This window comes from Dromiciops gliroides, chromosome 4 (assembly GCF_019393635.1).
Source record: "Dromiciops gliroides isolate mDroGli1 chromosome 4, mDroGli1.pri, whole genome shotgun sequence".
In the NCBI taxonomy this organism is placed as follows: Eukaryota; Metazoa; Chordata; class Mammalia; order Microbiotheria; family Microbiotheriidae; genus Dromiciops; species Dromiciops gliroides.
The window spans coordinates 306585833-306612851 of NC_057864.1; the positions used below are offsets into that span (position 1 = coordinate 306585833).

The 27019-nt window shown below is 38.1% G+C and overlaps 1 protein-coding gene across 1 annotated transcript; it reads right to left on the reverse strand.

Moving 5' to 3' along the window:
• Window positions 1-252: 252 nt before the first annotated feature.
• Window positions 253-26227, reverse strand: PGM3 (phosphoglucomutase 3). The gene is made up of 13 exons (XM_044001387.1): window positions 26094-26227; window positions 23861-24066; window positions 22370-22554; window positions 20423-20490; window positions 9552-9685; window positions 8122-8317; window positions 5469-5626; window positions 4789-4872; window positions 4357-4455; window positions 2564-2680; window positions 1844-1966; window positions 1075-1248; window positions 253-554 (listed from the first exon to the last, which is right to left on the reverse strand). Exons 2-13 carry the CDS (start codon window positions 24062-24064, stop codon window positions 465-467), a joined length of 1632 nt encoding a protein of 543 aa, XP_043857322.1. The 5' UTR covers window positions 24065-24066; window positions 26094-26227; the 3' UTR covers window positions 253-464.
• Between the last annotated feature and the right edge of the window lie 792 nt (window positions 26228-27019).

The window sequence follows — 27019 nt, forward strand, 5'->3', positions numbered from 1 at the left end:
TAGATCTCCACACAATCCAAAAACAAAAAGTGATCTCAAGTACCTTCTCCCAAAATAGTAATCACACAACTACTGTTTTGTGCTCTGAAACCAGGTAAGCTGTCCTATTAACTAATGAGTCCATCATTGTATTGAGCAACCAAGTTATGATAGATATGTAATAATAGACCCAGTAACATTTTTCAGATGACAGTTTTATTTACTGCTTAAAGTATAATCTTAGATTAGTCCAACAAATAAAATTTAAAACAATCGCTACAATAATTATAAAAATAAGGAATCCTGAATGTTTATTTTGAAAATTAAGGAAATATTTTATTCAGTTGCATTGAAAATATTCTGATTGTAAATTAATTTTTCAAGTAAATTAATTTTAAATTTCCCATATCATAAATCATTACCGTTACATATTAATGGCACTTATTTTTATTTCATACTCTTTAAAAAGTTGATTATACATTCCTTCAGAAACCTGGTTTCGGTCTTTCTCCTACTCCTCCAGCCAGCTGAAATACTGCCAAGCTTACTTCATGTGCAAGGTTATCTGCATTTTCCTGTGAATTATTTCAAAAATAGTTAAGTAAAAAAACATGTAAGTATTTTAATACTTGCTACTTGTTCGTTTTTAGCATATACTTTGAAACTTCATGGATCTTGTTTGGCAAAAGTCATCATATGCCTGCTTTAAAATGAATCAGAATTTGTTCCTTCTTTCCTTACTTTAAGAATAACCAAAATATTCATATACTTTTGCTAATATACTAAAATAGAAAGCGTAAGTTTGTCATCTTCCAGTTCTACTTAGCTTCCTGCATAGAAAACTTACTATTGTCTGCATGTAAAGTTTGGGCTTTCAGTTCTTTCATCTTTGTTCTAGAATTCATCTGAGATACTTTTCAGGAATATTTATAAGCTTAGAATTAATTTCTACTGCTGCCCCTATCCTATCCCATTCTTAAACACAGTACTGTGGGAAATGCTGAAGCTAAGCCTTCAAACATATCCATGTACTGCTTACCACATTAAGTTGTTGTGGAGAAAATTTTTAAGTAAAAAATATAGTCTAATTTTCACCTGTGAATCTGCTTCTGCATATACTCTGACAACATCTTCTGTTCCAGATGGCCTGACAAAAGCTCGTGAGAATTTATACTTCTTCACTAGGTTATCAATTTCTTCTTGGAGTCCTACAGGTGTAACTGTTCTTCTCTCAGCATCCGTGGTATTAATTACTCGCCTATCTGCAACCTGACACATGAGGAAAAATTCTTTGTTAATTCATTGTTACCCCATCTTTTTAATTCATCATTCCTATACCAAAATTAAAAGGACAACACTATTTAAGGCCTAATAATGACTTCCCAATTTCAAGACTGTCCCATTACTTTAATAAGGCAAAAAGTCAGAAAATGTGGTAAAAGGAAATATTGTATATAGCAAATTCTAAATATTTTAGATATTGACGTTTTCTTGCAAAGATAATGGAGTGGGCTTGACATTTTCTTCTCCAGTTCATTTGACAGATGAAGAGACTGAGGCAATAACTTGCCCAGGGTCACACAGCTAAGTGTTAAGTGTCTGAGGCCGGATTTGAACTCAGGTCCTTTTGAATCCAGGGCCAGTGCTCTATCCACTGCGCCATCTAGCTGCCCCACCGTAATTTTATACCTAAACATAATCGACAAGTATAACTGGGCAAAATTACTTAAATTTTGCACAATGGTAATGAAAAAAGCAAAAGCGCTTTATTGAAGTGAAATATGAAATAGCTAGTAAGATAACTGCAGTACTCTCATATTTGAGAGTTTGGCTTCAGTATTTTTTAAAGAAGGGGGTGTCTCACCGTGACTTTAAGTTGCCGATTTGGAAGATCAGTATAAATGGCATCCCACTGTTGAACCGTTAGGCCTTTTAAAGCCAGGATTGCTTCAACTAATAGCATGTCTGAAATGGCATCACCAACTGTCTGCAGAATGAAAATGGAATTATGAAGAGGCAAAAATTCCTCCAGGTCTGTGTGTCAGACTTAGCACCTACTAAGCATTCTTTTTGGCATCATTAATTGTAGAGTTTCTCTCTTGAAAATCCACTCTCTTTAAACTAGACTTTAGTGGATTAAAAACGTCCCACAAAAAATTATAAAGTAACAACTCTCAGACTATTCCTCTAAATTGCTAACTGAAGAACATGATGTTAATAATGTCATGTGTAGGTGGACTCTTGAGTCTTCCCACCATTTACCTACCTCGCTGACTGATTCCACCAGAGATGAAAGTGACAAGGCATTCTGGATAAAACGTAGTATTGTACATGCATATAAAGATATGTATGTCTCTAATTTTCTTCTACATGTGCTTGGTAGCTGTCTTATGTCTTAGGGTGGAAATGGACATGAAATGGACTATTTCTAATGTTTCAAAATATCACCAGAGTTTTTCAACGTCTACCCTTGTTACAGCCTTTAACTCCCAAATACTCTAAAGGGGTTTTCCCCCTCAGCATGAAAATATTGAACCCAACCAGTGCAATAACATATTAAGCAATACGTTATTTTAAATCTTACTTGATTAATCAAGTCAATAACATTTTCAAGCATCATGGCAGCTTTTCTTTTTTTTTCATCTGTTTCCTCTTTTGCCAGTTGCCTTATTTTCATCTCAGCAGCCTTACTAAAAAGTACCTGAAATGAAATCACAATGATAATTTCCACTAAATATTATCACCTCCCCCACATTCCTTTTTTATCATAAAGTCAAGGACACTAAACTAAACTTCACTGAACCTTTCATCTATAAAATGTGAATAAATACTTGCTTCCCTCACAGTGTTATTTTGAGCACTAAAGGAAATATGTACATGAAAATGATTTGTAAACCTAAAATGTTCTAATGAGAGCATATGGAGTGTGTTCCTGGTCAACCTTATAGTTACCATCCAGATGGAATAAGAGCCAGTGCTCCTTCCATCACAGTGTGACACACCACACATATGACTGACATCCATACCAATTAAGCTATTTTTGACTCAAATCTGGAAGCAACAATGTCCCCAATACTAACTAATGTCATTTAGTAAAGCAAAGATGGAAATGAGAGCACGTAAGGATAGATTTTTTTTGTAAAGGCAAAAGGAGAACTCAGATTATGACCACTGTTGTCAGAAACACACATTGCTTTTGGCATATGCCTGCCCACTTGGGCATATATAGTCATTCTTCCTCACAACTGTGGTTTCTTAAGCTATTAAGAGTAAAAGGAGACTGGAGGGAAAGGTGAAGAGAAAAGCCCTAGGTATAGGGACTAGTGACCCAACTACAGCTGCTTCATTAAAACTTCTGTGAAAAGGAAATATGTTGAAAATATGAGAGCCTAAGTACAACATACAAGGTTGATAGTCCCTGATAATCATGAATTTTAAAAAAGGGGGGGGCATGCTATAACTTGAACATCAAGAACAATAAAAGCCATATTAAGTGGCCTAGTTCAATTTGCTGGAAATCTGAAGTTAGTTTCATCACACGTGCTATCAAAATTACACAATTTATCAGCTACAAGGTTAACTATACCAAAAACCCTACAGAGATTCCTGAATTCTAACTACATTTGATTTTTTTCTTTTTCTTTTTTTTTCCTAACTACATTTGAAATTGATGATGACTACTAACTTCCTAGATTAAGTGATAAATTTAACTTTTTCAGTATTTAATACCTGTAACTTTTTAGTAACTTCACATAGAATGTTGTGAGGGACAGGGGGAGGGAAGGTCAGAACTGTAATGATTATTACAAAGAAGATACCTCCATTCATTCATTCATTTTTTGTTTTGCCTTCCAAATTCTATCTGCATCTCATTCCCTATCCTCCCCTCTCCCTGAGGTGTTAAGCCATCAGATATAGGTTGTACATGTGCAATTATGTAAAACATAAGCAGATACCTTCAGTCCTTTCTTTTTGAAATATTTTGCAGTTTACATAGAAATAAACATGCCCATTAGTAGATTGCTATGCCTTAGCTTTTAAATTTAATTTTAAACTTTAGAACAATGATAATTGTATTATACTGTAGCAAAGTATTTTGACAGGAACTTCTATTTATACCAAATGTTAATTTTGGTAACCTGAACAGATAAGAACTGATCTTGGTGACTCTTTAAAAAAAGCCATGTTACTTAGGAGTAACAGTGAATCCTGCCTCTGACACTGTGTCCCTGGACACTCTTTTCAGCTGCAGAGGAAGTACTGATTTGTACAGGTAAAGGGAATTCTACACTGATGGAATCACAAAATAATCCACACAGACAAAAATGAGAAATTACCTGCTAAAATTCTAAAAGTCACTCTTTAGAGAGAACTTACTGTGCCATGGCCATTTGCTTCAAAATAAACTCCTATGTCAAATTCTTGAGCTTTGTGGTGCAGGTGTTTTACTCCTGTTTTGGTACAATGAACAGGTACCTAGAGAAATAGAAAAACTTAATAGGTTTCCAACTTACTTCTGAAAAGAGTTCTGGTAGGAGAGTAATTTCTGAAAGATGATTAAAAATGAGGGCTTGGGAAGACAAAGGAGGCACCTAGGGCTTCTTACCATTAATTAAAATTGCCTAGAACTCGCAAGTATATTAGAAGGAAGGCAATTAGTAACAGAAAATTATGACACTACTAACCTTTGACACTGTTACTAATTTCAATAACACAGTAGAAAATATAGAATACCATATGCCCCACATCTGTTTTCAAAAACAAAAGTTTCCCTATAGAAATGTGATAAATTAATTAACAAGCAAATACCTTCATGATTTCTTCTAGATACTGCGTTGAACTTCCATTAGCATATGCCGTTTGTACAACACCGATCTTCAAATTTGCTCCAACCTAAACAAATCCAAAACATGACACTTAACTTTTGTTTCTGAACCCCATAACAAGTTACAGGTGCAGAAAGCCCTTTTTAAAAATACTTTTGGGACTTCAAAGCAACTCAGTTATAAATCCTTTTATAATATGAAGAGTTTACATAAAGTGAATAATTATTCCATGATTATTATTTTGTCGGTTTGGATTTTCATTGATTTCTGTATTTTTATACAGAAAGGTACATAATTTTATTACTTTAAAAAACCTAAAAGAAAAGTAAAAAAGAGTATTTATTAGTTTTCTAAAATTCAGAGTTATAATAAGCTTGCTGAATAATCCAAGGTTGTGTTAAGGTTCTGGGAAGCAAGATACTTTAGAATCTACATTTAACATGTTAGTACAGGTACTTATATCCAACGATAGTTTATTTCAGGTTCCAAAGCTGAAATGTTCCAGGTTTAAAATGACTGACCCTAGCATCAAATAAAAGTACCACCTTCCCTGGTGACCTGAGGCCATGTTCAAAGTCTTAAACTTGTTTTTAGGCACAGAAATTTTCATTTGCATGCAAATAAGAACTGTTTCACTGTTGAGATCCATAAATCCCATCTTACCTCCATGAGGAGCTCTTTAAGAAAGCTGCTAATCAGAGTGGCTATTTTGTCTCCATCTATAAGATGGAAGTGGCCATCGGTATCACTGTAGTAGTAAACAATTCTGTCTGCATCTCCATCAAAGGAACAACATCTCTCATTGGGTTTTACTTCTATTCCTGGTATGCAGAATAATTTAAAAACAGTTGTCTGTGTATTATCATTATAAAATCAATATGAAATTATGGGGAAAAATTCCCAGGAAGGCATGTGGATTGTGTTCATGATTTGTCTTGCTTAATGAAAGCCATGATCTCCCAAAGACCTTTCGCAAGGGTCATAACTAGATAATAATGTATCTACCATTTCATGAAAAGGGGATTTTAAAGACGTGAACTTCAAATGTAAAACATAATCATCTTTACAAATAAAAATATGTTACAACAAATTCAGAAATACCCTTCAAAAGTCCCTGGTTGCATTGAAATTTGAACAAAATATTCCTAATCACAAATGGACCACAATCCTGTGTTTGTTGTCCAGAGTTTTTTGTAACACTAAGATAAAAAGAATTGAATTCAGCCTTTTAAGTCCTTTGAACAATCCCCAGAAAAGTTTATATATTAAATATTTTAAAGGATCATTTTTTGCATATGATTTGCATAATACAATCCATGGATTAATTTAGTATTACTAAACATCAGTAAACCACATAAAACTTTGGTATATTTTTCCAGTAATGAAGCCCCTACAACTAATATGCATGATGGCCAGAATTAAAATTGTAGTGTGCCAAGTATCCACACAATTTAATTTACCTACAAAAACTAAGGTCTTAAAGCAATTTTCAAGATAAACCACATTATTACTTACAACTTCAAATGAATAATAGGGGATTACTACATAGACTTTAAGGCTTCAAAAGTACTTTATATTATCTCATTTGAACCTCTGTGAGATAGATGCTTTTAGTTCCATTTTGCATATGAAAGAACTGTGCCCAGGGTCACATAGCTGGTAAGGGCATAGAATTTAGGTCTTCTAGAGTCTAAGCCCAGCATTCTCTCCATTATGGCAGAAGAACAGAAATAAATGTTTGGGAAGCTATGGCAGCAGAATGCCTAGGCTAGCCTTAATCACAAAACAGACAAAATTCTTGTCCACAACATGAATCAAAGACAACTGTACTGAGTAGATTTAAGTCCAGGCTACAGTGACCCATTAGAATGTAAGCTTCTTAAGGGCAAAGAGCATATTTTTGTCTTTTGTAGTATCCCCGGTGTTTAGCATAGTGCCTATCAAATAGTAAGGGCTTTATCAATTCCTGTTGGCTACTAAAGTTAAGTGATGAGGAAATTACAACTTCTCCAACCCAGATTCTTCAACTTAAAAATAGAAATAAGAAAATGTATTTGCTGTACCATTGTGAGAAATGACAAGTATAAATTACCATATTAAGGTTAAGCTCATAGATCAAACCAAAAAGAAAAATTAGCCAGTCAAATGAAAACAACCAAAACAAGTCTATTGTCATCATAAAGAGACAGCTTAAGAAGCAAAATAACTAACACAAGCTTCCACACTGTGCAGTGTGTAAAACACCTGGGAACAATAGGTAACCACAGAGCTTGTCAAGTAGGAGAGTGACACAGACAAAACAGCGCTTTAGTAAAATCACTTTGGCTGTTAAATTTTGCAGAGGTAAAAGCAAAAAGACTTTAGCAAGTGAATGGATATATGAGGTGAGGGAGAGTAAGAAATAAAGAACACCTAAGTTGCAAAACCTGATGGCATCCTTGACAAAAATAAAGTTCAGAGGGCAGCTAGGTGGCACAGTGGATAAAACACTGACCTTAGATTCAGGAGGACCTGAGTTCAAATCCATCCTCAGACACTTGACGCTTACTAGCTGTGTGACCCTGGGCAAGTCACTTAACCCTCATTGCCCTACCCCCCCCCCCCCGCCAATCATACATGTAAAATCATGCAAAACATTTCCATATTAACCATATTTCCAAAAAAGTATGAAAAATAAAATGAGAAAATTATATTTAAAAAAATAAGTTCAGGGTTCTATTTTGGCCACATTGAGTTTGACATGTTATAAGATATCTGGCAATATGTGCCAATAGGCAGCTGATGATGTCGGAGTGGAGCTTGAGAAATTAGGACTGCATATCTAGATCTGGGAGTTATCTGTATAATTAAATCCATAGGATGATGCAGCTATCCATTAAGGGTATTCACCATGTAAATATGAGGACACACTCCCCCTGCTGCTAAGATTTTTCTCAATTACTTTTCATTTAACATATAGCTGACCCAGATCCCTTAAAGAAAGAGGGTACTACAGGAATTAGCTTGACATAAAGACTTAGGAAAAGGTGAGCACCAACAAAAATCATTACCATGGTTTGAAAATCTATTTAAAATAAAAATTTTATGACATCACAGGCATATTAAAATAAATCTAAGTATATTCACTTTGAATTTCTCTCAGTTAAAGGTTACAAGGCTTACTAGGAAGAATAAGATAAAAGGCTTGGCTCAAAGGCCCAGGGCTACTATTATTTTTAAACTATGGAACCTTGGGTAAATCAAGTTAAAAAACTTCCTTATATGACATATTTATCACTGGTTAAGCATCAAACTTTATGTGACGAATACTACATACCCAGTGGAGGCTTCTGATGACTTTTCACAAAGTCAGCCCCACACAAATGATTGAGTTTCCCTTTGGTCCCATCATTAAAGAGGTGAAGTGACAGTTCTCTCGGGAGATAGCATTCCATTTCCTTCAGTTTCAAGGCTCCTATACCACTTGCGCAGTCAATTTTCAAAGCTCTGTATTCATCACCACTACTAAATGTCTTTAAAAAGGAGAAAAAAGTGTAAAGGAGAGAATGAAGTGAAATGTTTAGAAGATAATCATTAAAGGATGCTATTTTTTTAAATAATTTAATCTAAAAAGGTAAATCCTGTACATATGTATTCTGATAATTTTAGAGGGGTCCCACAAAAAAAAGTATTAGTAGTAAAACCAAGAAACATTAAAGTAAATACAGTTAAGCTTGATAATTTAAACAGTTTCACTGGTTTGACATATTATGGCCCTAGAAATCTAATTTATTTGACATGAATTTTTACATGGGAGATGGATTAGATATAGTAACTAATTTTAACTGAAAAAAATATTCCCCCACCTCCATTCATTGGAGAAGTGGACACTAGGGCCATTGAATATTGCATACACTGTCAAATGAAGTCAATGTTTTGGTTTTGCTTAACTATTTTCTCCTTTGTTACAGAGGGAAGCATGGGATGGAGAGGAGGAAGGTAATAAGGAGATAGAATTATCCAGAAATGATGTAAAAAACAAAAGGCATCAATAAAAGTTTTGTTTAAAAAAGATTCCTACAATTTATTTTGCTCTCAAGGGCTATAAGTTAAAATTATTCATCTGAGTCACCATTATTAAAAATAAATGATAATGCAACAGCATACTTTTGCCTTCAAAGCCTTACAAACCTTTAACAATATTTAGCCAAGCAATTCTCAGATTGTTTAGGTTTTTGCCAGTTTTATACACTCAACTTATGGGGTGATTCATAGAAGTTTGGTTTGGTTTTGTTAAAGACAGGTAAATTCTACTTTGATTAGTACAGGAGCTTTGGCCTGCTTCATTCACAATTTGAAACAGTTTCCCCCTCTACAAGTAGCCCCCTGCTCTTTGGAGCTCGCTATACTGATGCTGAATTTAGTTTGCACACATGATTTGCATAACCCATTGCAGCTCGGAACTTCCAGGCTCAATAGATCCACCAGTCTCAGGCTCTCCAGCAGTTAGAATTACAGGTGTACACCACATCCAGCTAGTTCATAGAGTAGTTTTTAAAAATCAAACATATATGTGCGCGCACGCACACACACACACACTTTCCCCCCCCTTAGATAAGAAAGAGGACAGTAAAAGAAAAGGGTTGGTGACCTAGCCAATTAAGGTAAACAATTCAAATGCTTTGTGATAGAACCAGTCCTTTGTTCAACGACTGTTCAACATGTTCAAAGTCAAATTCTAAAACACATTTTTAAAGAGATTTTTACCTGTTTTGTAAGGTCCACAAAGGCCTTGGAGAGTTTCTGGTAGTAGCCTTCTATAGTTGCCTTCCCATACTGCCCTTTGGTATTTTGACAGCATACCAGGTAGTGAAGCTGAGGTGTTGTTACTAAGCCATAATCTGCCATGAAAGAATCAATTACCACACATCTTAATTAAATGAAAACAAAACAAACAAAAAATAAGACTGAGGAAAGTGACCAGTGAATCCTCTTTAAAAATGAAAGGCTCCAGGGAGAGAGGGGGAAAAAGTCAAAATGATTAAAATGATTTTCAAATTAACTACATTTTACCAAAAGTAATTAAAACCTCACATGCCTCACAGAATTAAGTGTAACAAATTTTCACTGCTATCAGGAAATATATTTAGTATAAAAAGTCACTTCTTAGCTAAAGATTTTCCCTAATGTATAGATCTCCTATCGTGCCCCAAGGTGAAAATTCACTTCAACACTTATTAAAAGCCTACTATTTCTAAGGCATCATACAATGTCACCAAATGAAATAAATACTTCCTTCTTTCAAGGAGTAATACAGCTACAAGGAAAACTGCAGAGGGAAAGAACAATAACAACTTGAAAGGGTGTGATTGTGGCAGTGAGGAGGAAATGGAAAAGTTCTATTTAAGAGGTGGCCTTGAAGGAAGAATTCTGAGATAAATGATTCTAAGTATGGAGGGCAGAGTTTAAAAGTGTTAACTTTGGGCAACATATGGTAGACCAATTTGGGAGGATTGTAGTGGTAGGTAGGCATGAAAGATGGTAGTAGATAGAGTGGAAAAGCTGGTTGTAACCAGACTATGAAGGACCTTAAATGTCTGGCTGTTTTTATACACACACACATTTATTTAGTACGCATACATTTATTTTGTCGAAAATGAAAAACCACTTGAAGTCTGAGGGCAAAAGAGGACCAACAGTTAGGCCTGTGTTTTAGAAATATTTTACACCTGTATGAGGAAGGATTGTAGAGTGGGTAGACTGAAAAAGCTATTACAATTGTCCAATCAAAAGGTGATAAAAAGCTTGAACCATCATAGCATCTGTGAAGGAAAAAGGGATGAATGCAAGAGATGTCATGACTGACAAGACAGAAGAGAAAAAAAATCAAGGATAAATACACGGTTGCAAATCTGGGTAACAAAGATAGTAGCACCCCTAATAGAAAGGAGGGCTGTTTAGAGGAAGGATAGGTGAGGGTAAGGGAAACAGGAGAATAACAAGTCTTAGATAAATAGAACTTGAAATGTCTAAAAGGAGATGTCCAACAGGCAGTAAATAACATGTGATTAGAATTCAGGAGAGATTAGGATTAGATGTGTAAATTTAAGAGTCATCTGCAAAGAGATATCCCCCCCCCCCAAGCTTATGGAATCTCTTAAGAGTAAGAGAAAAAGGACCCAAAGAGAAGCTCTGGGAAATGTTAGAGTTAAGGAGTCAAGAGAATGATAAGAATTGTTCTCAGAACTATTATCCTGCCCTTCCTGTCATGCAGGAGCAGCCAGTAAACATGGGAAAGTGGGAAGTATTATTAGTGGGAATCATCTCAAATACCTCCAAGAAGCTTTTATTTAGTTCTACAAACTTGAGAACGAATAGTGCCAGCCTATGCAAAGTCATAAAAGACACATTCCAAAGCCTCTGAATTTTGTGTTCGTTGTCCCTTTCCTCACCTGTAAGGCATCCCCTTTTCCCAAAGATAAAAGTAAATTGATACAGTAAACTAATAACAAAGTAATGAAGCTGAGGTGCTGTTACTAAGCCAAAGGATCCAGTATTGGGTCTTTAACACCAAGTCCATGAGGAAAGAGAATACCAGAGATGACAAAGCTAAAAAGGGCAGAACTGCTAGAAGAAGCAAATCTAGAAGAAAAGACAGTTGTGTTTGTGTATAGATGCACATTCTTTCACAAAATGAGCCACTAGAGACCAAGAAAATGTAGGTTGAAATACCCACGATCTGCTTTACATCCTACCATCCCTATTAATAAATCAACGAACATTTATGATAACAAGAACTTACTATGTGCCAGGAACTGGGGATACAAAAATTGAAACTTCTTACTCAAAAACCCAACATTCCAACAGGGGAGACAACAAATATGACACAGCTTGGGACAACAGTGGCTAAAAGAACTAACTTAGAAAGTTTTTTGAACTATATAATACCAATGCTCTGTACCTACCTATAAAACCTGAGGAAAAAATAAAAACCACAAAACCTGAAGCAAGTTTGACCAGGCCAGAATAAAATGAGAGAATGTGCCTGTGCGTGTGTGTGTTTGACGGGAGAGGTGGGGGACGATACTTCCCCACCCACAATCATCTGCTTCTACTACTTACTACAGGTAGGTCTTAAGGAGGGGACTAGGGAAACAAGAGAAAAATGAAGCAGGATACACTTCAAAAAAAGAATGGATAGTTGAAGGTTATGTTCTATATATTACTAAGATACTTAACATCACTTATCCTACTGCCCACTCCAGGTGTATGGTAATGTCCAACTCCCTACTTCATTACATCAAAGAATGATCTGGTATCAATCCTTTTGGGAACACAAACCCATTTAGAACAATTCAAGAAACGATGACATTTGTTAATTGGACAGAAGGATACGTTCTCAAGTTAGTAAGAGGAATCTCTTTTACTTTGTGCTTTGCTACATGGATACAGATAAATAGGAACTGGGTAAAAAGATTTTAAAATAACTACGTGAGAGTTCTCGAACTAATGACATGATCGCTCCAAAAAACATCCAAATAATGCCATACATAGGACAATGCCTGGACCCACAGAAGAATGTGCTGAAATCATCTTCTAACCAAGAACAGCTTGGAAGTTCAGAAGGAGGGAGCTGCCGTGCTGATACAGGAGTGGAACCCACCCCCACAGTCACCCTGACACAGATCCAGTCCCAGGAAGGCCTCACCAGAGAAAGAGACCCCCAGAGCCTCTGAATCAGCTGAAGCGCCAGGGTCATCTGGAACTAAGCTCACAGTCTGGTGAGAGGGCTGAGCCCTGGGCAGGGGGGAGACTACAGGGGTCTATGCTGGTGCTGAGGCAGCACTTGGGTTTTTCACCCCTACTGGGAACCAGGAGGTAGGTTTGAGTAGCAGTGGCCCAGGTGGGGGAGGGGCACAGGCTCCTCAGAGCTGACAACCACAACACATAAAGCTGATTGATTAGCAAGTTGGTCTGGGGTCATCTATGGACCAAGGAACAGGCCAGGTGAGTAAAGAAAGAACCTGATCCTCCTTAAATCATACCACCTGGGACCTCCTGAAGCTTGGGATAATGCAGCCTGGAAACAGTGCCCCACTTTAAGGAGCTAAAAGCCAAGTAAAAGAAAGGCAAGATGAGCAGACAGAGAAAGGTGAGGACCATAGAAAGTTTCTTCAGTGACAAGGAAGATCAAAGTGCACCCTCAGAGGAAGATGTCAATGTCAGGGCCCCTATATCTAAAACTTCCAAGAAAAATATGAATTGGTCTCAGGCCACAGAGGTGCTCAAAAAGGACTTTGAAGATAAAGTTAGAAAGGTAGAGGAAAAAATGGAAAGAGAAATGAGGGTGATGCAGGAAAGACATGAGAAAAAAGTCAACGGCTTGAAAAGCCAAATGGAAAAGCTCTCTGATGAAAATAATTGCCTAAGAATTAGGATTGAACAAATGGAAACCAGTGACTTTATGAGAAACCAAGACACAATAAAGCAAATCCAAATGAATAAAAAAATAGAGAACAATGTGAAATATCTTCTTGGGAAAACTGCTGACCTGGAAAACAGGTCCAGGAGAGAATTTTTTTGTTGTTGGTGACTGGGGTTAAGTGACTTGCCCAGGGTCACACAGCTAATAAGTGTCAAGTGTCTGAGGCCAGATTTGAACTCAGGTCCTCCTGACTCCAGGGCCAGTGCTCTATCCACTATGCCACCTAGCTGCCCCCAGGAGAGATAATCTGAAAATTATTGGTCTACCTGAAAACCATGATCAAGGAAAGAGCTTAGACATCATCTTCCAAGAAATTGTCAGGGAAAATTGCCCTGATACTCTAGAAGCAGAAGGTAAAATAGAAATTGAAAGAATCCACCAGGGCAGCTATGTGGCGCAGTGGATAGAGCACTGGCCCTGGAGTCAGGAGGACCTGAGTTCAAATCCAGCCTTAGACACTTGACACTTACTAGCTGTGTGACGCTGGGCAAGTCACTTAACCCCAATTGCTTCACCCCCCCCCAAAAAAGAAAGAATCCATCAATCACCTCCTGAAAGAGATCCCAAAAAGAAAACTCCTAGGAATATTATAGCCAAATTCCAGAGCTCTCAGGTCAAGGAGAAAATATTGCAAGCTGCCAAAAAGAAAGAATTCAAGTACTGTGGAGCCCCAGTCAGAATAGCACAAGATCTAGCAGTTTCTACATTAAAGGACTGGAGGGCATGGAATGATATCCCAGAGGGCAAAGGAATTGGGATTACAACCAAGAATCACCTACCCAGCAAAACTGATCATAAGCTTTCAGAGGAAAAAATGAGACTTTAATGAAAAAGAAGACTTTCAGATATTCGTGATGAAAAGACCTGAACTGAATGGCAAATTTGACTTTCAAATACAAGACCCTAGAGAACTATAAAAAATTGGAGTTGGGGGACATACCTGGGGTCGTACAGTGGGTGACTGTCTTGTGTCTGAGGCTGGGTTTTGGCTGGGATCCCCCTGGGTCCAGGGAGGATGCTTTGTCCACTGTGTCACCTAGCTGCCCCATGATGACATCTTTAGGGTAAAATTGAGGGGTGAGGGGAATGAACTGGGGGAGGGGGAAGGGCAGAGGTGATATCCTACATGAAAGAAACAGGAAAAGGCTTATGGAGTAGGGGAAGAGATCAGGGAGGAGCAGGGAAGTCAATGAATTTTACAGAAAAGGCTCAAAGACCTTAAACTCATCAGTTGCCTCAAGGAGGGACTAACACACACACACCCAACTGGGTGGAGTAATCTATTTAATCTGGGCAGTAAATGAGCCTAAAACTCATCAGAATTGGCTCAAGGAGGAAATAACATACACACTCAATTGGGTGGAGTAATCTCTCTAACCCTTCAGGAAAATAGGAGGGGAAGGGGATAAAGAGAGAGGAGCACAAGAAGGAAGGGCAGAGTGGGGGAGGGGACAGACAGAAGCAAATCCCTTTTGAAGAGTGATGGGGGCAGCTAGGTGGCGCAGTGGATAAAGCACCAGCCCTGGATTCAGGAGGACCTGAGTTCAAATCTGGCCTCAGACACTTGACACTTACTAGCTGTGTGACCCTGGGCAAGTCACTTAACCCCAATTGCCTCACCAAAAAAAAAAAAAAAAAAGAAAATGAAGAGTGATAGGATGAAAGAAGATGGATAATAGAATAAATATCATGGGGAAGGGAATAGGATGGAAGGGAAACAGTTAACAATAGTAATCATGAAAAAGAGAAAAGGGGGAAAAATTGTACAAAAAATATTTATAGCAACTCTTGGTGGAGGCTAAGAATTGAAAATCAAAGGAATGTCCATCAATTGAGGAATGACGGAAGAAGCTGTGCTATATGATTGTGGTAGAATGGTATTGTGCTATAGGAAATGACAAACAGGATGATCCCAGAAAAACCTGGAAAGACTCATGAACTGATGTGTAGTGAAGTGAGCAGAGCTGGGAGGACATTGTGCATAGTGACAGCAGTATTGTTCAATGAGCAATTGTGAATGACTTAACTACTCTCAGCAATGCAATGATCCAAGATAATCCCAAAGAACTAATGAGGAAGCTTACTATGCACCCCCATAGAAAGAATTGAACTCTAAATCTTGTGAAAATGAATGTTGAAAGCCATCCTTACATGTAACTGGAAAAAATAAAATAAATATTTGTTGCTCAAAAAAATAAAATAAAAATGTAATGATTACATTACAGGAAGGTGAAGTAATAGAATGCCTTCTAATAAATACATAAACCCAAATAGTTTAAAATAAGATAAACATTTGTTATATTTATACCATTTAATAATATTTTTAAATTATTGGTTTTAAAAATACATCTTCAAAAATTATTTTTATTCAAAATATGTACAGATTAAAGAAATGAGAAGTTTCCATGGCTCAAGAGCATTGTACTCTTAACTTTAGTACCCTACGATAGAGTGCTTCCTTTTAGAATACTAATACACTAGACAACTAGGGTTATTAATAAGTCAAGTACTAGATTTGAGACTTTAGGACACCTGAATTCAATTTTCAGCTCTCTACCTTACTAGCTGTATAGTCTTGGATAAGTTACCTAACTTCTGAGCCTTAATATCCTCATTTGCAAAATGGAGGTAGATCTCTATTAGATCTATACTATATCCCTCACTGGCATGCTACGAAGAAAATTATTGTTGTTGCTATATGAGTCCCACCAAATGGTACATTTTTTAAAAAATGACCAGATATGCCCTGCCCAAGTGCACTAAATCATTTAAACACATTTAATAATCAATTGCATTATCTACACACTGACAGTAATGTAAATGTTAACCTCTGACTGAGGTTAATCAGGACAAAGCCCAGAACAGGTGAGAATTAGCTCTGTGACTGACATCTGTGCTTTTAGAACTAAGTTTAGAATAACATTAAAACTTTACATGTCTCAAATATCTGAAATACTGGGTTCATGTTTTTGTTAATTCTGCTTTATTCAAGTTAGAAACATCTTGTGGTTTACATCATTAATGATTTTAAACTGTTCTTGCATATCTCAGCCAGTGGAAGTGTGTCTATATAGTTATATGACTTAAGTGTGATTTTTTGTTTTGTTTTGTTTTTTTTAGTGAGGCAGTTGGGGTTAAGTGACTTGCCCAGGGTCACACAGCTAGTAAGTGTCAAGTGTCTGAGGCTGGATTTGAACTCAGGTCCTCCTGAATCCAGGGCCGGTGCTCTATCCACTGTGCCACCTAGCTGCCCCTTAAGTGTGATTTTTTAAAGGTGCATAAAAATTATAGATAAGGAAATTTCTCCAGAGATAATTGAAGACAATCTATTGTTATATAAAAGCATAAGTGCAAATCACTGACTTAACAATTAATTTCTCAGCAATTAAAAAAAATGTAAATGTACAAGTTGTCCACACCTGGAATTATTATTTGAACTATTAACTGAACCTACTAAATACCTATTACTATGAATCCCACATTAGGGAGCAGGAAGGAAGTATAAGACACGGTCACTGTCCTAAAGAAGCTTTAAGTGGAGAAACAAATGTAAAACACTTACAGCAAATAAAGAAAAACTAAATACAAAACTGCAATACTAGCTATAATTAAAACAGAAGTTCAGAGAAGTTGTTTTATAGAAGAGGTAGGATTTGAGATGAACCTTAAAGGTCAGCCGAGATTCATATCAGTAGAGACAATTAAGGGAAAAGTCACCATAAATAATACAAGCAAAATTATAGATAAAATAAGCATGTCTTGTGTCAGGAATGGTTTGGCGATACAAACCAAAATAACCAGGCAAGAGTATGGATCTAATTTAAGAAAAAAGGAGGAAGTCACACTAAGTTCTTGAGCAGACATTTAACATACTTAAAATAATAATTTTTCGGGGGGGATACTAAACAGTATTTTAATTATTTCAAATTGGTCCTCAACAATAACCCATCTTCTTACATGAATATTCCCATAATGAAATCATAGAACTATAAGACATAGAATGCAAAGTAATGGAGAGGTCCTTCGAGAGATATGTAAGCCGCAACACATTATAATGATGAATTGTAGAGGAAGCAACATAAGAGATACCACTCAGAAAATGCATTCTTAGGAAATGAAGCTAGTTCACTCAACTAATAAGCATTTATTAACAACCTACTACATAACAGGCAGTCTGTTATGCAGAGTAATAAGAATAGCAAGAGTGAACAAAAACAAATTAATAACAAGAGCCGACAGAACCACATGGACTTTGCCTTGGGCAACTTGACTGAGGGTCTTCTCCCTCATGTCATCTGTAGAATTCATGTTAATGTAGACTACCAACCAATGGAATTGAATGATGGTAATCAAATAGCTTTGATCAAATCCTCAATCAAAAAAGGATAAAATCCTTGGCCACACAAGGAGCTTTCTCTTGGCTCTCTCTCTGGATGCACTCTCTGCTCTTGGCTCTCCCTCTTAGGGCAGTGTAGGTTTTGTATGTCTTCTGAACTCTTCTTGAGATTGCATGCTGTCTCTCTGAGACAACCTGGGTCTAGGGCTTCTCCTGCTCAAATTAACTGCCATGCTAAAGCTCTCTCCCTCCTTTCTCTACCACGCGGCCAGTTCTTTGCTGGTATATATACCATTAATAATAAATACTGCCAAAACTGGTGCAATAGCAATTAATTTTAAAAACACAGTTTTAGCCTAATTTTAAAAAACACAGGAATAACATTTGGAAATACAGGTAATGCAAAATTTTTAAAGCAATAATCCAGTTATCACATGATTAAAGCAAGAAAAATGAGAGAAAAGAGTAACGGGAAGGGACATTCATATGATGCCTACTATGTGCCAGGTCTTCACAACCACCCTGTTATTATTATCCCTATTTTACAGTTGAGGCACATACAGGCTGTGACTTGCCCACTTGGTCACACAGCTAGTGTCTTAAGTGGGATTTGAATTCAGGTCTTCCCACCTCCAGGGCCAGTGCTCTATCTAATGCATCACCAGTTACCTTAGAATATAAAGTATTATATAAACATAAAGAATAGAAAGTAAAAAATAAAACCTGTGAACACTTGCATGAAATGATGCAGAGTGAGGTAAAGAGAACCATTAGAACAAGTCATACAATAACAACACTGAAAAGACAAACAACTGAAAGACATAAGAACTTTAATCAATATAATGGCCATGATTAAGTATACCACCTAGTTCCTAACAGAGCAGTAATGGATTCAGAGTGAGGAATGAAATACATAGATAGACATGATCGATGTAGGTATTTGTTTTGCTTGACTCTGCATATTTGTTACAAGGATTTTCTTTTTCTTTTCCAATGGAAGAAAGAAAGGGGACAGGACGATAGATTTTTGTTGTTTTTTTTTTTTGCGGGGCAATGGGGGTTAAGTGACTTGCCCAGGGTCACACAGCTAGTAAGTGTCAAGTGTCTGAGGCCGGATTTGAACTCAGGTCCTCCTGAATCCAGGGCCGGTGCTTTATCCACTGTGCTATCTAGCTGCCCCTGGACGATAGATTTTTAATTGAAGAAAAATTGTTTTTTAAAAAAGGGCAAATTTGAAAGATATTCTGAAATAAGAAAGGTCTTGGTGACAAATGTTCATCAAAACATCAACATTTACTGAACATCTCTCTCATGTGTATAAAAAGCATTGCCTTATACAGTAAGGTTCAAGGAAAGGACAAAAAATTATTCCATTATTTCTAGCCTAGGAGACTGGAAGAATAGCACTAGTGAGAAAAATGGAAGAGTTGGGATAGTTTAGAGAAGAAGAGTTAGTTCAGTTTGGGGCACATCTGAGGTGATGTCAAGATATTTAAGTAGAATAGTCCTGCAGACAGATTGAAGAGATGGAAGAGCAGATGATATCACAACTGTTTAGTAGTTATCAGCATAGAGGTGTTTTCTGAAGCAATGGGAACTAGTGATACTAAAAGAGCAAAAATTTCACAAGAAGAGTACTTAGGGAAAATAAAGAGAAACTGGCCAAAGATAAAGAAAAAGCAGTTTTAAAATGGCAAGAGAATCAAGAAAAACAAGGTACGAGATCTTTCAAGGAATAGGGCAATATTCTACAGTGTTTAAAGCCACAGAGAAATCACACAATAAGAAATGAGAAAAGGCAAGGCAACCAAAAGTAGGTTTAGTATAGTGGTAGAGATAAAAAAGATTGCAAGGATTTAGGGAAATGAGAGGATAGAAACAGAGAAAAATTCAGCTATTGTTTGGTCTCTTTGCTTAATTTCCCTTTCAGAGGTATAGCTCATCTCTGGGGATATAAAGCTTTAACCCTAACTGTGCGTAGCCTTACACATTTACATACCCAAATACAAAGACAAAGATTATATATAAGATAGCTCCTACTAGCATGGTGCTATATCCTTAATAACAGTGGATGTATTGAAGAAATGTCACAGCATGCAATCATCCTCACAGGATCCTTGTGAAGGTTACTATCTGGCTGGTACCATTATATTTGGGAACAGTAATTCTGAAATAAGTTACCACCATTTATTCCATTAAGTTAAAAAAATTATGCTTGCAATTGCAAAAATGTATATAATTTGCTTTTTTAAAAGTCCAATGTTATATTTAAGATTCAACTTCCTTTTGGGGGGAAAATTGCCCCAAAGAAAAATAGAGCATTTTCCTTGCTGTTCAAATGGTCCTGATTTCTAAATAGCAGTGAGTCTCACAAAGCATCAACGATGGGACAATATTCCTTGTGAGTTTGATAATGGAGCCGAAAGGGCCCAAGCCCTCAGTGGACACCACACTCTTGAGACTCTCCCTTGTATGGAGTTAGGTACATTGGGGTGAGGCCCTTTGACCACTACCTGGGATCAAGATGAACAATCTTAATGACCACATGAACTTAGAGGGGCAGTCCCAAGTAGAAGGTTTCAACTATTTGGCAGTCAGTAAGAGACTGGCAACTCATCAAATATCAGGGGACACCCAACACAGATTCTCTAATTTAAACTCAAACTAGGACTAAATGGTTTTAAATGATCTCCTTTATTCTCTTATTTGTAAATTCAAATTCTCTTATAATAGGGTTTATTTGTAAACTATATCCTCTAAGTTATCCTATTATAGTCATCTTTAAAATGAAACATAAAAGTCTAGATGAATACATACCATGGTATTGGCCTCCTAAAGCAGTCACTCCATCAATTACAGACTGTGAAAGTTTCTCACTGCTGGGCCTTGGGTAGAAAAGGAAATAAAAATAGAGAGGGGAATTTTTTTTTTAAAGGAAGAAAATAATTCAATGGATAAAAACAAAGACAATCCCTATTTTGTACACTTCTGGGTAGCAACCAAATAATCATTTAACATTTAGTATTAGAAGAACATACTATAAAATGTACAAAAATATGGCACGTAAAAACTGAAACCGTATATAAAGTGAATTGTTATAGTACCAAATGGCCTTATGCTAGAAAAGATTTTAAAAGCTTAAAAATTCTGGATGAATTTGTCCATGCACATAAGGCTCAACTATACTAACTTAAACATCCTCAAACCAAGATTTTAGTAATAATTTAAAGAAATTTTTTTTAGTTGAGAATTAATTGGAACAACCAGAGTACATATAAAACAACAGATGTAACAACAGGATAAAAATACAATACAGGGGCAGCTATGTGGCGCAGTGGATAAAGCACGGTCGCCCTGGATTCAGGGGGTACTGAGTTCAAATCCTGCCTCAAACACTTGACACTTACTAGCTGTGTGACCCTGGGCAAATCATTTAACCCTCATTGCCCCACCCCCACCCAAAAAAATAATACAAACCTTTTCTTTTAAAAGATCTTTTAAAAAAAATTCTTCTTTAGATGACAATAATGCAAATACATGTATAATTGAGTCTGTGTAAAAACATATACAATATTTCCCATGTCCCTTTTGCTTTAGGTAAAACCTAAGTATAGCTCTATACTATGTTTATCCCCAAAACATCTAGATAGATTCTACTGTCTATAATGTCGTAATTTTGCTAATGTCAAGGAAGAATATTAAGTCAATCTAAACTGTTTGTGGGGTAGGATGTTAATTTCCCTTGGATTATTTCTCAGCAGTAATATCAGGACACTTATTTTTCAAAGGTTATAAGCAAATTAAATATACCAAAAAAAAAAAAGAAATTATATCCAAGTCATAAACTGCCAACCCATCAAATAAGCAGAATGTGATAGAAAGCTGAAGTATTTTCCAGTGAACTCCAGTGTAGGGAAAACAGAATGATAAGAATGACTATATATAACACTATGGAATTTCTTAAATTCCTAATTTAAAAAATAACAATGTAAAACTATGCTTTATTCCTATGGGGGAAGATGGATTAAAAAAATAACAGGGCAAACTCACTTCACTGGAGCAAATAGCTCCTTTTGTTGTTGCCATTGTTCTTTTCCCTCTCCAGGCCCAAGATAATATAGGATCCTTGAGAGTCAAGGACCATTTTTCTTTGTATCCCTAGTACCTCATATAGTTCCTTGCACAAAGCAGGTACTTAATAAATGTGTTGAACTAAATTGTTGGGGCCTGCAGAGGGCAAAATCAACAATGTCCTGGGGCTCAAGGCCTGTTGATTAAAGAGAGGAAAATGATCGGAAAGAAGTCAAACAACTTAATGGCAGGAGAGAAAAACCTAAAGTGGAACTGCTACCATACTGGGTAAATTCAGTTCTTAGTTCTCTCTACCTTTATTTTCCAATAGCAAAGGCAAAACTACAATTAGGCAGCTAAGTGACCCAACAGATAGAAGCTTAGGCCTAGATTCAGGAAGAACTGATTTCTAATCCATCTTTAGACACTTATTAGCTATGTGACCCCTGGGTAAGTCACTTAACCTCTGTGAGCTTCTGTAGAATAAGGATAACAATAGCCCCTATCTCCCAGAATTCTTAAACAGGATAAAATAAGATATTTGTCAAACATGTAATAAATGCTATTATTGTTACGCTGTTATAATTTTAAACTGGCACCTGTCAAGGTACTGGTTTGTGACATACAACTACTGGGAATCATTTATTTCATTATTTTCCTGGAAATTATTTCACTTGGTACTTTTTTAGTCACCTGGTATCTCTGCCAATAATTATTGTGGCTTTCTGTTGCAGGTTCACAGCTTCTTGATGACTGATTTCTGTCAGCACAGCTTGTACATCTTGTTCCTCAGCATTTGCCAAACAGGTGGCATGTTCTTCCCAGGATGGAGCCAACATTTCTCCCAAAGGATCAATCAACTTCACACCATTGTCTTCCTTGAAAAAAAAAAAGCAAATTAAAAAGTATTCTGAATACATGAGTGGAGAACCACCCAAAATGTGGCAGATGTAGAGAAAATGAAGTAGTGCTATTCTGCCGTGATAGCACAGGAGCTTAAAAATGACTTTAAAAGAAAATGTGGTCAATGCATTGATTGTCATCTAATAGACTGGTGGATGCCTAAAGCAGAATGAGATACTTACTGCTGATGTTCACTTCTGATCCTAAATGCACTCTGGTCAGCAAACAGGTGACACATGAACCTACTAAGAAATGATTCACCTTTGTTTTTGCCCATTCTCCTGGATGAACAGAGAGTGAGGACCCCTGTGTATGAGGTATTAACTAATGACAGCCTATGTGAAACTCTCCAGTCTACTAAATGATTTGAGAAATGTCTTCTTGAATTAGTCAACAAGTTTGGGATTCTTTCTACAAGTCAATGATCAGATAAGGCTATCTGAACACTATTCACACAAGTAGGTTAAAAGCAACCCCGTGTGTGTGTGTGTGTGTGTGTGTGTGTGTGTGTGTGTGTGTGTGTGTGTGTGTGTGTGTGTGAGAGAGAGAGAGAGAGAGAGAGAGAGAGAGAGAGAGAGAGAGAGAGAGAGAGAGAGAGGAAGGAAGGAAGGAAGGAAGGAAGGAAGGAAGGAAGGAAGGAAGGAAGGAAGGAAGGAAGGAAGGAAGGTGGTTAAGGACCCAGACAGTGGAACTTAAGTGCCCAGGGAACTTAAAATACCTGTAACATAGTTTCCCCAGTGCCTCACAGTGTATTACATATAGTGGGTGTGTAATAAATATTTGCTGAATTAAATGTTTATGGGCTTGAAGCCTTCAAGCAAGTTCAATAAGAGATCAAATTATTCCAAAAACACCTGAAATTATTTGTGTGGCTCCATCTATTTGGCCCAAAGGATCTGTTCATAACCTGGGGTGAAGTTGCTTGAATACCACCAAAATAAGTTTCAGATAGTTGTAGGCTGAGATGTCTCCATTTACTTTTAAGTGACTTAAATTAAAACCATCGTCATTTTCATATAAGGAATTCAGCCCAATTTATTTGGAAAAGCACTTTTTTTAAAAGTATGAACTTACATTCTCTCCTCACCTCTAAAGAGTCATATACTATATGACCACTCCCTTTAATGAAGAAAGCTATGGCTCTGCAGCATTCAGAGACATAAATCAATTAGACAACACATTACTGGATTTGAAATTTATACCCTGATTCAAACAGCATAAACATTAGTTTTTACATTTTTAAATCAAAGATTTGCTTTTTCAAAGTCTTAAACCCATTACCTCAGGATTGTGTGATGCTGTGACCATAACCCCTATAGTAGACTTTGTCTGCTTTGACCTCAGGACAGCTAACAATCCCATCCGATACATGACATGATCAAGACAGTCTGCCTTTGTTCGAAATCCAGCAGTGCCATATTGAAGAATGAGTCCATCTGGCTTGGCATGTAATGCTGAGAATTTGATAATAGCATCCAAATCCATGTCTAAAAAATTAAAGATTTTGGGGGTAGAAAATATAATTTTTAAAAATTGGAACAGAACACTATAATAGAAAATTACATAATATTCTTTCTGTGAAATTATAAGTATTTGAATATACATTATATAATTGCTGCTATTCTCAGAAAAACAAAACTTTACTGTTCACTAAATAATTAACTACAAATAAAAGTAAAATGCTAGTTTTTTAAGCAAAATACTAAGTAAAGACTGTGAGTGATAAAATGCATTTTACAAGCAATCTCTGCTTAGAAATGATTGGACTGACTCCTCCAGAAATTGATTGTGACCTAAGATTGAACAAACTGAGGAAAAGTCATTTATTTTAAAGTGCACCTCCCTGAGAGGCCTAATGACCCTGAAGCTGCTACTAGGAATATGAATCATGCTTCAAAACCCAATTCGAATGCTTCCTACTTTGTGACATCTTGGCTGATACTCCAAGTTAGTAATAATTTTACATAGCACTTTACACCAATTTTATGAGCTTTTGGATAATTGTTTTATAGTTATGTGTATCATACCCAACAATTAGCCTATAAACTCAGTAAGGGTAAAAAGGGGCCAGGACTTAGCTAAATATTGTAACCATCACCTGATACCTTCAAAGTAAGATAGTACTTTGCAAAGACTAGGCACTTAATAAAGATCTGTTAAACTGAAATAATGTAGATCTTGACCCAGGCTTAAAGGTCCAATTTCAAGTAGCCTCAGGGATTAATTCATTGATTCCCAACTCACAGAAGGGGCTCAGTGGATAGAGGGCTGGTCCTGGAGTCTGGAAGACCTACATTCAAACGTGGCCTTAGACACTTCCTAGCCGTGTGACCCTGGGCAACCCTGGGCAAATCGCTTAATCCACTTTGCCTCAGTTTGCTCATCTGTAAAATGAGCTGGAGAAGTAAATGGCAAACCACTCCAGTCTCTTTGTCAAGAAAACCCCCAAAGGGGTCACAAAGAATCCCACACACTTGAAAGAACGAACGATTAAACAACAACAAAAGCTCACTAAAAGGTGATTTATACAAGATTTCCCACGTGTAAGTATTATCATTTTGCTGGCCTTTTCAAAGGGCCTGGAAAGGGGGAATGAATCTGGAACTCAAAATTTAAAAACAAAAGAATGTAAGAAAGAAGAAAAAAGGAAATCCAGATTTTTAGATTGAATCCACTGATTTCTTTTCCACAAACTGTTCTTGCGTGGAATGGGCTGCAAAAGGTCACCCTGATACAAGCCAGGAACACCTTCCAGGAGGGGTGCGGTCGAATGCAAAGGGCTATTTTGTATCCAAATTACCCACAAGTGGATCGCGGCCCTTCCCGGCACCAGAGGGGCTGAGGGGGGCGAGTTAAGGCTGTTAATCACAGAAAAGCTCGGTCCACGAGCAGGTCACCACGCCCTCTTGCCCACCCAGTGAATCCAGTAAAGGGCAGAGGCCAGGACTGTCAAAGATACTAAATCTCACAAGCTGGGGTAGAGAAAGCGCTTCCCTGGGCCAGAAAGGACTGGGTCTGTTCAAAGTTTCCCGGATAGAAGGGCCGGGAGCTGCCTCTGGTCTCGCCTCCCCCCGCCCGGCCTTTGACCTCCGCAACATCTGCCTCGTCTTCCCCCCCGACTAGGCTCCTCTCCTCCTTTTCCCATCCCGCCCGCTCTTCAAAGTCTCCGAGTCTCCACGAAAGGTTCCCTCCCCTCTACTGCATGGGAGGGGGGGCAGGAAATCAGCACTTCACCCCTCGACTAGAGAGCCCCCACTCCCTGCGCCAACGTGGACAGGGTCCCTCCCACCCAAAACCTCCCCCCCCCTCCAGGAGAGATACGCGCGACCCCCAGTGCTCAGCCGGTGACGTCAGCGGGGGGCGGACGAGTGGGGGAAATGGAGGGTCGCTAGCGCGCCGGCTCGCTAGCTCTCTTAGTTGGTGAATGACTCCCGTCCCGATGCCCCCCCAAAGCTCCAGTGGGCCCTGTGCCCCCAACGCCAAGAGAGGGCAGGGTCAGTGCCTCAACGCTCACCTAGCCTCCAACTTTGCCCCCCAGCCCTCTGTCCAGAAACGTGGAGGGAGAGTCTCCAGGCAGCTACGTGGGGCACCGCCAAAAAAACTGGGTAAATGAACCAAGTATTAAAATCGTGGCGACCCCGCCCCCAATCCCTCCCATTCCCTCCTTAGACGTGGCTGTTTCCCCAGGATTCCTTCCGGCCCGGAGACTACATCCCCCGAACCAATCCCTTGCGCTGGAGATGGGGAAGGGGGCGGGGCTAACTCCACCCCTCGTCTGGGGTTGGGGGGGGACTCATTTCGCTCCGCACGTGCCCTTCGCGCCTGCGGCCTAGCCTCCTGGCCGGGCGAGTGTTGCAGTGGCGAGGGCGGGGCTTATTTCCTGGAGGTTGGAGCTCTCTCCAGCTACGCGTGGCAGAGGCTGCTGCAGTGCTTTCGAGACAGAGACGGTGGGTTTTCTGCGCGTGCGCGAAACGAGCCCGGGCTGAACCCCGCTCTTTTTTATTTTGAGCTCGTTCTCGCTGGTTGGCGCTTGATCGAAGATTTCTCCTCCAGGTCTTTAGCTGGGCTGGAGCTGGAGCGCAGCTCCCTAATCCTTCGCCCCCTTACAAGGAGGTCTTGCCCGAAGCATGCCATTTCTCTGGCGATCCACTCTGGACGTCTTCCGTAGCACGTTAAGGTTTTTCAGTGTGTCTGTTTCACCACCAGTACCACCCTGCCAGGTAGGTTCACGAGGAATGACCCATGAAGCAGGCACTCATTAAGCACCTGGTGTGTGTGGCACCCGCGAGGGATAGTGAGGCCAAACAATTCAACACCTATTAAGTACTTGCTGTGAGCCTGGCCTCTGCGCTTTTTGGTTCTCTGCCAAAGTACTTATAAAAGTACTTGCTGTTTGATTGGCAGGCATCGGCAACTTTAGGCTACTCTTTGGTGGAGGTC

What these genes read in the sequence shown, in the direction of transcription:
- PGM3 (XM_044001387.1), bottom strand. Translation starts at nt 24,064, where the DNA reads ATGGATTTGGATGCTATTATCAAATTCTCAGCATTACATGCCAAGCCA. An exon ending in TTGTGGACCTTACAAAACAG is followed by an intron (nt 8,318 to 9,551) that starts GTAAAAATCTCT and finishes TCCTTTTTAAAG; the next exon opens with ACATTTAGTAGTGGTGATGA. An exon ending in TTATTGACTTGATTAATCAA is followed by an intron (nt 1,967 to 2,563) that starts GTAAGATTTAAA and finishes TTCATTCTGCAG; the next exon opens with ACAGTTGGTGATGCCATTTC.